The following is a 12140-nucleotide window of genomic DNA, read 5'->3' on the forward strand; positions in this document are numbered from 1 at the left end:
AAAAAAACTAAAAACCATCATACCCGTAAAAGATAAAGAACATGGCTGATCCCTCCGTCATAGGAATCAGTATAAGACGAAAGTGAAACGTGTCTTCACAGAAGTAGTGCTTATTGTGTAGTGATATATGAGAGCTGCCAAACATGAATGTCTATTCATGTTTGGCAGCTATTGGCGGTGAGGAGTTACGGAGTCGCCCTCTATCGGATGCACCTCGATTGCGTGCTAGGTAGGATACCACCGGCGCATTCCCCATAGGTTTTGCTGTCGGCGCTTTACAAAAACACCTCGTGGAAGCCCTCCAGGGCATTTGTGTAAGTACTTTCGAAAGGAACTGTGCTCTTTACTGTCAAAGTAATCATTTTCGATGAACTGAAAGCACAAGATAGTCTACAGTCACTGTCTCTTAGCAGAAAACCGAGCACCCGCTTCCCGCAGTCACTGCGTTGGAGACCCCTGAACCGGCGTCTTGCGTGAAAGGTAGCCCCTCGCTGAGTGCAAACTATGTGAAATATTTCGTTAGAGTAGACTGCCTGTATAACCAAACGAAGCATAACAGAAAGAAGCCTCAAGCCAGCGATCGGACGGGTTCGCGACGACCGACGGTGCCTGTCATGAGTAAAGGGGCACGGGGCGCGCGCCGGACAGCGCAAGGCGTCGATGGTGTGCGGGGAATGGAAAAGTATCCGATGGTGTGCACCCCCGCCACGTCGACGCAAGCCATTGGCCGGAGAAAGGCGCGTGCCACGCGACCCGAGCTGAGGTGAGAGACCACAGAAGAAGAGTTAGGCATTGTTCGGTGGGGTCGTCGAGGAGCAAGGTGATGCAGGCCAGCGTCGCGTCCGCGACGGGAACAGCAGGGCTGAGTTCTGGAGGCAGCGTTGTGCATGCCCCAGGAGGGTGGCCGTCGACCTCGGTGTCTACCGAGCGAGGCTTCCCGGGCTTGTGGCAGCCTCATCACGCAGTTCTCGTGGCACCTGCGGCACTACCACAGCTCGGCAAGACGACGACGACGACCCACCGACAATCACCGGAGAGCCACGTTGACAGTTAGAGCCCGTGGCACTGAGGAGAGGCCGGCAGTTAGGCCTAACAGGGAGAGACCGGTGGACCCGACGGAGAACGAGGCATCGGCAAGGAGGATGATCAGTGAGGCGTCTGATCAACGACGGCGGCCCTGAGACTACGGCAGGAGCTGCGATGACGAGACTGGGCGTCGACTTTGGAACTGGATTGACTCAGCGGACTCCACGAACGGAGTAAGAACGTTCCATGTGTAGCGCGACTAACTGAGAGGCCATAGTGGCCAGGCGCTCGAGTAGAGAGGGCCTAGACATAGCTCAAATGTTTTGTAGCGTTAGTGATTGCGCACTAACTCAGCATGTTTGCACTTGTTGATTCTTATTGTAAATTTTGAGTGCGTGTGAGTATTTTGGTTTGCCGTGGTGTGTGCGATAAAGTTTTGTTTGCAGTGCCACCACGGTGTCTCCCGAGTCTCTCTTATCTCTCTCTCTCCCAACTCCACTCCGCGTTGCAAGCGCTCCCGAGATACGTGACAGTGCCTCTGCATGTATGAGCGTCTGCATGTATGTTCATACTGATGGTTTCGCTTTTGCTACGAGCGCGTTTTGGCACCGCGCTGTGAACACTGCGCCGTAAAATATGAGAATTTGTGAGTACACAAACAACTACTGTTGCACGGACGCTATCAGAGCAGTTCAAAAACAATTTTGTTACAACTACGGCGTCGGTGCGCATGGCAACTTTGTGATGTGCCGTCCCAACGATTCAGTGTTTTTTTTTCGGTCCAAACTCATGTGCATTTCAATGTCATATGACAAGTTGTCTCGCACTGCGTATTGATCGATCTTCTCAGCGGGCAAATGCCGCTGCTTCTGTTTCATTATTCAGTGCATTCGTTTCGTTTCGTGCTTACACAAAACGTGAGCAAATGCGACTCCTTTTTTAATGCTCCTTAATTATCGTTTCCTTTGCATTCCAGTGAACTTGCCGCTCTCTGTCATCAACATATTCATAGACCAAAGCTTCACCACTTCGAGATTGCTGGTGGAAGGAGAAGCAGTCTACGAGACCGAGCATGTATTGTAGCATGCAACGCCAAGGAAAAGAAAGAAAATACAGTAACGTTCACCGGACTTGTTCTGCAAACTTCGGCTGTGAACTAGGACCCACACGAGCTTGAAATAGCGGTGAATAAAATAGAAGTTATTGCAGCAACCAGCAGCTGCAAAACAGGATAATAATTATTTGGCAAGTACCCCAGCAATTTTGGCAGCAGTGCCGTGTCTAACACCAACAGGGTGGCATATCTTTCCCACGAAAATAAATGAGGCTCCAAGAAAATACATGAGGTTGGAGAGGCCCAACGTGGGTTTGAGAGTGGCACAAATAAATTTGGGCTTTTTAGCACATAGTGTTTGCACCAGGGGAACGCAAGCTTGACTGAAAAAATGTTATTGCCAACATAAATGCAGCACACAGCCGCAGCATTTGACTCTCTCGCTATGTACATCCACCAGCAAACGTCGTGTAGCTTATGAAGGCAAAAGCCTTAGATGCCTCTTCAAACGAGAAGATTGACCGTCGGCGGCGTCAAGACGAGTGACGCAAAAAACAATCGTCACGTGATGACGTCACCATAAGATATCACAGATCTCCTAAATTTGTAACTTCATTGTAACATGTAATATCATGTGACATCACCATGACGTGACATAACGTGATGTCACATGATGACGTATTCACACGACATGGTCCCTTTGCATTGCCGCCGATTGCGGAGGCAATGCAAAACGTCGTGTAGCTTATGAAGGTGAAAGCCCTAGATGCCTCATCAAACGGAAAGATTGCCCATCGGCGTCCCGCATCGGCGGCGTCAACACGAGTGATGCAAAAAATAATTGTCACGTGATCGCGTGACCATATGACGTCATAATGACATCACAGGTCACTAAAACATGTAGCGTCATTATGACGTCACATAATGTGACGTCACATGACATATTCACACGTCATGGTCGCTTTGCATTGCCTCCGTGACCGATCACGGAGGCAATGCAATGCAGTCACGGAGGCCGTGCAAAACTGCGTTAGGTGCAGAACGCTTCTGGAGGGGGGCGCGGGAGAATCAATACATCGACTGACAAGAATAAGATGGCTTTCACCTTCTAGTCATCTTTGACGAATGCATAAGAGACCCTGTGGGTTTTTTAACACGAAAGTATTTTATGCCGGGGTCCACCAAGTACATCCGTCACGGATATGACGTTGATAAAGTGAACGCCAGCGGATGAGAAAGAAAAAAACCCAAGAAAAAGATCCCCACTGGGAATCGAACCCACGACCTTGCGGCCGCGACGGCAAGCGCCCGACGTCCTACCAAGTAAGCTAACTTGGCAGATGCGGGACACTGCGCGAACGCGCCTTATATCTTTCGCACATTCTCTCTTTCACACGGTGGTCACTGTTGGCGGTGTAGGTAGGCAGGGCGGGGCGGTGCCGCCGTCTGTGAGAGGTGAAGAGAAGTAATGCTTCACGATCGACACTTACTAGCGCTTACTCCGAGATTGCGCGCGATATCGGAGCTCATGGTTAAAGCGTCTCGATACCAGCGAGGTACACTGGCCGCGCTGGCGTCGCCGAGGCACCCTTGACGCAGCTACGTCGTTACGTTCTTTGCCTTTCGCTTCGTGTTAGCGTGCGTCGGCTCATCGTAGTAGTGCAGCTTCCACATGCACCAACGGGATTTCTCCGCCACCGACTGCTTCGATTGCGAGAGCACCAACTAACAAAACTGCTGCAATACGCATTGCAGAAAGGACGCGATTTCGACGGGCGAATGTCGTGCCTTGGTGGAGCGAGACCAGCGCCTGCGAGACAGGTTACGAACTCTACCTCCCGTGTTGCTGAAGCGCAGTGTGTGCTGATGAGCGCAGGCGTCGGTCACCCATTGCTAGAAAGCGCACACTGTGTCGTTTCTCTCCTTAATTGACGAAGCTTTGAAGAAGTGCATACCGGGTACCAGTGTTGATTATGTGCTTGTTGATATCATCCTTAGGCGGGATTCATGATTCGCTGTGTCCAAATATATGTTCACAATGTCAGCTAGCACAACGGTTTAATCATGATCATGGGCGTTAGTCGTCGCGATAGAGACATGCCGTCAACATAGGTGCATCCACGTCAAACGGTGCCGTAGCTGCCCAACACGAATATACATTGTACAAGCTCTCATATATCACTACACAATAATCACTATTTCTGTGAATACACGTTTCACTTTCGTGTTATACCGATTCCTATGATGGAGGGATCAGCTATGCTTTTTAATTCAAAGTATCTAAACAATGACTTGCGCATCTGCAGCCGATTTTGTGGACGCTGAGCACGGGGCCGACGATCAAGAGGTCGCATGGGAGGGTTCCGAGATGGTATCGCACGTGGTAAAAGGTAGCGCCTTTTCCATCCTGTGGCAGATAAGTATCATTTGCCGGCGGTAAGCGCCCGTGAGCCATCGTCTTAGTGCGAGCTGTCTGCTACAAAAGTCTTCGTCGCGGAAGTGCTTGTTGCACACAAGACTCGTAGCCGATGGCTACTTGCCTGTCCCTAGCTTTACAACCCATGCTTCACGCAGTTTCTTGTCCCGCTGTTATCAGTGCAGGCTGACGGCTGACACTGGGCTCCATTGCGTAAGCCGGGCACTGCGGCACCGAGCGGTAGAGCTCCATGTTCGTCGCCTTCGGAGGCAGCCACTCTATTACAATGGTTTCAATTGAGCAGAAAATGCGAGAAAACTTTCGTATTTGAAGAGACCGCAGCGCATGTGGTACTTGAAACTCGTTCTCAAAGCACGCGGCAGCGCTCCACAGGCAGCCGACGCGGCCGCTGAGACCACGTGATCCTGCCAAGCACGTCACACCGACAGTGGCGCCGGCGTCTCCAGTGGTGGGCCCCGAGGCCAATGGCACCGTTTGACGTGGATGCACCCATGTTGAAGCTTAGTGGCATGTCTCCATCGCGACGACTAATGCTCTGCAGTAGGGTACGAATTTGGGCTGGTTGGTGCATGACTTCAAGTAGAAAACAGCGCTACGAGACGGGACAAAGAAAGGGCACAAACACGGCGCTGACTATCAACCAAATGTGCTTTATTCCACCAGTCCGCATGTTTATACTCCACCATGACTAAAGAAAGCATAACAAAAAAGCAGAAAAAGCCCGGTCAGCGTTTCTGTCGAGTTAAGGATTTCTTCGTCTTTGCGCAGGCTGACCGGGCTTTTTCTGCTTTTTTGTTATGCTTTCTTTAGTCATGGTGGAGTATAAATATGCGAACTGGTGGAATAAAGCACATTTGGTTGATAGTCAGTGCCGTGTTTGTGCCCTTTCTTTGTCCCGTCTCGTAGCGCTGTTTTCTACTTGAAGACTAATGCTCATGATCATGATTAAACCGTTTTGGTAGCTGAAGTTGTTAACATATATTTGGCCACAGCGAATCGTGAATCTCGCGTAAGGATGATATCAACAAGCTCATAATCAACATTGGTACCTGATATGCACTTCTTCAAAACATCGTCAATTAAGGAGAGAAACGGCATGGCGTGCGCTTTCTAGTAATGGGTAACCGACGCCTGTGCTCATGCATACACTACCACACAGCGCTTCAGCAACATGGGAGGCAGAGGTTTGTAGCTTGAGCCGCAAACGCGTGCGTCCCGCTGGCCTCTGTCTCGCTCCACCAAGGCATGACATTCAGCCGTCGAAATCGTGTCCTTTCTGCAACACGTATTGCAGCAGTTTTGTTAGACGGTGCCTCCGCAATTGAAGTAATCGAGGCGGAGCAAGTAGTCGGGGTGGTGCATGTGGAAGCTGCACTACTCCAATGAGGCGGCGCACGCTAACACAAAGCGAAAGGCAAAGAATGTAACTGCGTCTAGGTTGCCTCGGGGATGCCAGCGCGGCCAGTGTCGCTCACTGGTATCGAGATGCTTTAACCATGACCTCCGATATCGCGCGCAATCTCGGAGTAAGCGCTGGTTAGCTAGTAAGTGTCGATCGTGACACATTACTTTTTTTCACCCCTTACAGACGGCGGCGCCGCTCCGCCTACCTACACTACCAACAGAGAGCACCATGCGAGAGAGAATGTGTGAAAGGTATAAGGCGCGTTCGTGAAGTGTCTAGCTTCTGCCAAGGTAGCTTAGTCGTTTGAGCATCAGGCACTTACCGTCACGGCCGCAACATCGTCGGTTCGATTCACAGCGGCGGACCTTTTTCTTGGTTTTTTTTTTTCTTTCTCACCCGTTGGCGTCTATTTTATCAACGTCATATCAATAACGGATGTACTTGGTGGACCCCGGCATAAAACAGTGTTAAAAAAAAATTGTGATTGCACAAGAATTGTAGTTACATACCAATAGGCCATTGTTGAGATCAGTGATATGATTTAGCAGATTACTGCTTTGACTTGTTGTAGGTCTGCTTATTTAGCGTTTCAAGTTTCCCCAGAGCTTCCTGCAGGTCAGTGTTACTCTTTTTCGGGAGACCATCACAATAAGTGCCTTTAGCTATCTGCTCGGCCGCGCCGTTGGCATAGCGTCAAGTGTTCTGCACGCTTTTAACAGACGACAACAAAAGCACACTGCACCGCCGTTCGCTACCATCTCGTGCAGGACCACCTTCAAGAGTGCGGCGCGGGTGCCAAGAAACATCGCCGCACTGACTATCTCGTTAAACGCATGCATACAGTACTGCAAGTGTAGCGCCGTTGTAAGTGTACTGCATGCCTTTATTAGGGGACGACACAAATGCACTTCGCATCAGTCCGCTGCCACCTTCTTGTGCAAAACCGCTAGAGCATCACGGAGACGCATCGCATGCACGAACCTAGTTGCTGCGTTGATGCAACAAGGTACTCTCCTCACCCTTGCACGGTATGGGGCGTAACGGTATGAACACTCATATGGGAAACGTCCGCATAGGTGTGACCACACACAGCAGCGTCGATACGAAAACTGCAACAACAAAGAACCCGAGAGTCAACCCTGCTATGCATGCCACTCGATAGTTTTCGCTAAGCGACAGTAACACCAGACCACACAGCCTAGTGAGTAAAAGCAGCGAGCTCGGGGCACGGCAGCACATTTTAAGAGGGGGGTCATGCATATTTACAACAGCCAGAGGAGATTATGGCGGCACCACGGGAGCCTTCATTAGACAGGTGCATAGAAGAAACACGCTCAGGCGCGTCTATGTGTACTGCGAATGTCTTTTTTTCTTGGTATATCCTGGCGCTCCTTCGAAAATTATGTTGTCAACTCTGCATTTTTTTTCCATTGAAGTTGACCTGCGCATCAAAAGCCCTGCTTTCGAGGCTGTTTTAAAGCAGTTCGGTGCAATTTTTGCAATTTTTATGCTTTTGGCGTAACCTGGCGCAGGAAAACAGAATCGTATCAAAAATGCACAATATGCGCAGCTGTCACACCCCTGACTGAAGCTCCCCTCAAGGCCAAGCTTGAGGAGCTCACGCTGCATGTGAAACATATTTGCAAATGGGTAAAACAGCACAAAAGGACACAAAGCACAAGCGAAGGAACACACCGGATGAGCGCATGCACGTGAAACATCTCTCGTTAGCGATGCCACATCTGCTGAAGACTGGTGATTATTGTTGTATTGTTAACTGCCATAACAGCACTGTAAACACAAAGGGGTTGATTCCACCTATAAAATTTTACTGATTCCCAAATAGCTGGCACCAAAAAGGCAAACAGGCATGGCTTACTGTAGTGTGCTGAAGAAGGTAAACAAATTTTGCTGCATGCACTAGCAGTGCTTGACGCAGTTCACACGTGCAGAGAAAATGAATATCTGCACAGAGCATTGAACACAACTCGACTTCATTCCTGCTTCACAAATCCACTGATACATGTCCGCATCTTGGTTGCGCTGGCACTGCAGCAGAACTTACTAAAGTGCATTCAACTTCCGTTTTTTCACCAGTATTAAAGGAGCACTGACACAAAAATTTTGCACCTTGTTTTTTCTGTTGCAATAGATAGCTTATGATCCACTTATCACGGCTGCAAACCTCGTTTGCGCGAGTGCGCGACGGTTATTTATTTAGAGACGTTTTTAGAGCACCCAGTCGCAGTTTCGGTTTCAAAGAGCACCACCGAGCTAGGCAGCACTACTTCCGGAGGACGGGTAGACACAGCTGGTCATGTGACCACGCAAAATTGTGACGTAGGCGACGCGCGAGAGTGGGTGCGGCGGGCGCCGCACTTACGGTTCGTCTGCTACGCAAGTTCGTCTGACGCGGGACGCTTCGAGCTGCTTGCTTTTTGATCCGCGTTTTTCGCGCTAGAAGCGCGGCCGTCGTCCGTGTCGTTGCCAGGCATGGTTCGAGCAGTCAATAGAGCGTTTTAGTCTGTCCGGCATTAAAAAAGGCGTCGTGTAAAACCAAATAAAATGTCCCCAAGGTGGCACTAGGTCAAGTGGCGCCAGCTATGGAGGATTAGAAACAACTAACAAAAGCGTAATCTATGTCCTCCGAGCATTCGGAAGCGCCCATTTCGACTCGTTAACCCTACAGCATCGATTATTTGACTATGGCTCTCAAAAACGGCGCCGAATCAGGACGAATACATTGCTGTCGAAGCTTAAGGACATGAATCTAAAGCAAATGGAAGCATCAGTTCGGAGCTTACACGCTACAGAGCGCACGGCGGCCACTTGATAGATTCGAAGTGGACGACAACGCTTTTGGCAGTGCGGCCATGTTTTTCGGAGGCGCGAATGCCTCGCCGGGGAAGCTGGCCATGCACGTTGGACAGCTCTCGCGTGTGCGGCAACGGCCGATGTTCTGCGGCACCACGCCGTTGCGGCAGGCTTGCCGCTAGCGTGAGCGGGCCATAACATCTGCCAAATGGCACGACGAGCGAACAGCGGAAGGGAGCACAACTAGCACACACAAAGCCGCAGGCACGGAGGAAGAAATGGCAGGTAGCACAAGCGCAAGGGTACAACCAGCAACCAGCCAACACAAACTCGTGACGTAGGTTTGTTTACATACCCGCCGCGTTGATGTCGGCGTCGCCAGGTGCTCGCATCTCGCTCAGTCGCGCGGCATGCACTTTAAAGTTGATTTTAAATATGTTCTAGGCTATATTGGCCTTTGATATTTCGTAGACGTTGTGCATGGCTCCACATACATATATTTCACTCATTATCTCGCCTTCGAAATTTTGTGTCAGTGCTCCTTTAAAAGTTTACGAAGATATACACAGTGTGGTGCGAAGCCAACTTAGATGTTTCAAACTGATGACGAAGCCATTGATGAGGACCTATGGAGGCGCATGAGCGACTTCAAGAAACGTTCGCAAAAATGCATTGATGTAAAAGGAAGCCATCCGCCAGTTGTAATTTTCAAGAAATGACCTCGTAATTAATAGTAAATAAGTCACATACTTGGTCCTATTTGTAGACACCTATTTTTTTTCTCTGCTTCCATATATAATATATGACGAGCTGAAAAATGTCAGCTGACTCTGTGCCACCCTGCATTTTTCGCTTCTGCCACTATTTTATATCGTAGGTGACGTACTAGCGAAAGGCGTGTACAATACGTCATGTTTGTGTTGTGCGGTGATATATTCTTACGAGAATGGAAATCTGGGCGACTTTGTAAGAATGCATCATAGAGCATGTAGCGCAAAAAATGCATAGACACAAGCCAGGAACATAAACATGAGATGTCTCGTTTTTACGTTCCTGGCTTGTCTACTTATTTTTTGCGCTACCTGCTATATGATGATATATTCTGCCTCTTTACGCAATGCCGACGGAAATGCATGGTCGCCAAAAGAGGTGACATGGATTTCTAGCAGATATATTTTGTGAGAAACTGCAAAAAGCACTTCACCCAGACCAGGCTATTCGTCTGCTATTACCTGTTCCGTGTCTCCTAGAAGGCTGAGCCGACGTGCCCTTTTGCTGTTACTGAAATTTGGAACAACCCCTAGAGTCACCACCGGGATTGCTCGAGGTAAACTTCAAATGATCCAGCAAAGGCTAATTTCAGAAGTGAAGTGACCCAAGTTCAGCTCCATTAAAATGTTTTCAAGGAAATTTCACTTCAAGGAAAAGCTTTAGTCAGTGAAGACATAACAACATGCACGCCAACAACAAAGAAAAAAGGAAATGCCCCTATTCCACAGGAATAAAAGGCACACATCAATCTAACAACCAAGCTATGTGGGCGTGAGAGGTCAAGACACAGTTGGCCTTTCCTATACACTCAAAGCTCATTATAACAGTCACATCTGCCACGAAAATAACTTTGTTATATCCAAAATTTCGTTATAAACATTTATTTGTAACGCTGTAGCTATGACAAGACTATTCTTCATTTAGTTCGTTATAACCGATAATTCGTTATATCCGCGTTCGTTATATCGAGGTTTGAGTAGTGCAATTGTAGCAGCTCACCAGATTCACTGTGCGGCCACACTCCCGCAGCACTTGCACAGCAGTCGCATAGTCCACATTCTCCAGTGACAGCCCATTGGCACTGACCACCCGATCATTGATCCTGAAAAGATGACAAACCACTCGAATGAGCTTTCGGTTCAGGATGGTGCAAAAACGAATGACCAACTAACAACATCTAGGAGAATCACTGCAGAGCTTGACAGTCGTAGTCTATACCAGTATGTCTAACCAACAAGCTCAAACTAAAGCTTGGCTAATAGCCGGCATTGCTAACAACCAAGGTCAATGACTACTTTCGTCCTATCCGTACCTCTCAGGACTATGAACATAGAAAGGTACAAAATCACAACTTCTTAAGGGGTAAACAGCTTGATGTTAGCTCGTTTATTGCCCACACTGATGCAAGTTCACTTCTTCACTGTGGGGGCACTGGCACATGCAAATGATGCCATTGCATGCAAACAGTCCTGCTGTGCTAGGACATTTTATTTTTCAACGTACACATTTTTCTAAGCCTGCGGAACATATATATGGCGGCCTGCGTGAGCCTTTGTGACCCACCGGCAGCGCCTTCCGAGAATTCCATTGGGAAACCCAATGAGGCAACACTTCAGGTCTAAGTGCAGCGAGAAGACACAGCTGGTGTCCAACCTGCAGGCAAGGCCCATTGCAGAACACAGCAAAATGACATCCCTGAGGAGAGGCAATGCCAGACACATTGGGCGCACATGGAAGAAGGCTTATTGCGAAATGCTTGGAATGACATTCCTGTGGCCGCATTCCAGGGGATGCTAGTGCTTTTCACTGTTACAAGCTGAACAGCAAAAGTGCCATGTCATCAACCTACTAGCAAGCGACAGTTGAACTCAAAGTTCAAAGCTGTGGGTCCATGAGCACCACCATTGTGCCCACAGCCTATTACAACTGCACAAAGGAAATTACTGGGCAATTTGGCAAAAGATGCTTCCTTGTTCTTGTGTCATTGAGGAAAGTTCCTCACCACCGGATAACATTTTTATAAAAAGGGTCAACAACCAAACAGCGAGCCCTTGGGGGCCAGTGGACAAGTTCTTCAGGCCACATATCCGGATGACCCATCCACTGCCCACAGATAAGTGCACTGCATTCTAGTGATTGCCCTGCCACGAGTTGGAGTGGCATGTGGCCATCATGAGAACCAATCGGCTTACAGCTAACCCTTGCGTCCGGTCTACGTTCCCCTGTTTTAACCTTTGGGGACCAATAGTGACCAAGGATTATAAGCAGCCACCGGAGCTGTGTGGGGGGCAGAGAGATCCAGCAAAGAAAGGAGATGAGCGGACCAGGAACCAAGGGCCCCAAGGGCCACTGGAACCAAGGGCCACTGAGCTGCACGCATGATCTGTATACTTTGAATACAGTCGAACACAGATATATCGAACCCACATATATCGGATTTTCGGCTATATCGAACTTGGAAATTATCCCCTTGACAATCCTTTGTAAAAGTATAGAAATTCGCACGTCTATATCGAACGGCATTTTTACCCGCCATCGGATATATCGAACGCCGCGCGAGCTGGAAGGCGCGCTTCGGCACTAGCTGAGCCCCGCGACCTTCGCAGCACCGCGCCTCAGCCCACACCCGAAAC

At 49.1% G+C, this 12140-nt stretch overlaps 1 protein-coding gene across 1 annotated transcript in view; it reads right to left on the minus strand.

Annotated features, from left to right (window-relative positions):
* LOC119394522 (tight junction protein ZO-1) overlaps positions 1–12140 on the minus strand; it is a 521713-nt gene that overhangs the window by 462529 nt on the left and 47044 nt on the right. Inside the window, exon 4 of the mRNA XM_049416099.1 lies at positions 10507–10609. Coding sequence (XP_049272056.1) covers positions 10507–10609 — 103 coding nt within the window. The remainder of the gene's footprint in view (positions 1–10506; positions 10610–12140) is intronic.

The sequence above is a fragment of the Rhipicephalus sanguineus genome, chromosome 5 (assembly GCF_013339695.2).
Source record: "Rhipicephalus sanguineus isolate Rsan-2018 chromosome 5, BIME_Rsan_1.4, whole genome shotgun sequence".
In the NCBI taxonomy this organism is placed as follows: domain Eukaryota; kingdom Metazoa; phylum Arthropoda; class Arachnida; order Ixodida; family Ixodidae; genus Rhipicephalus; species Rhipicephalus sanguineus.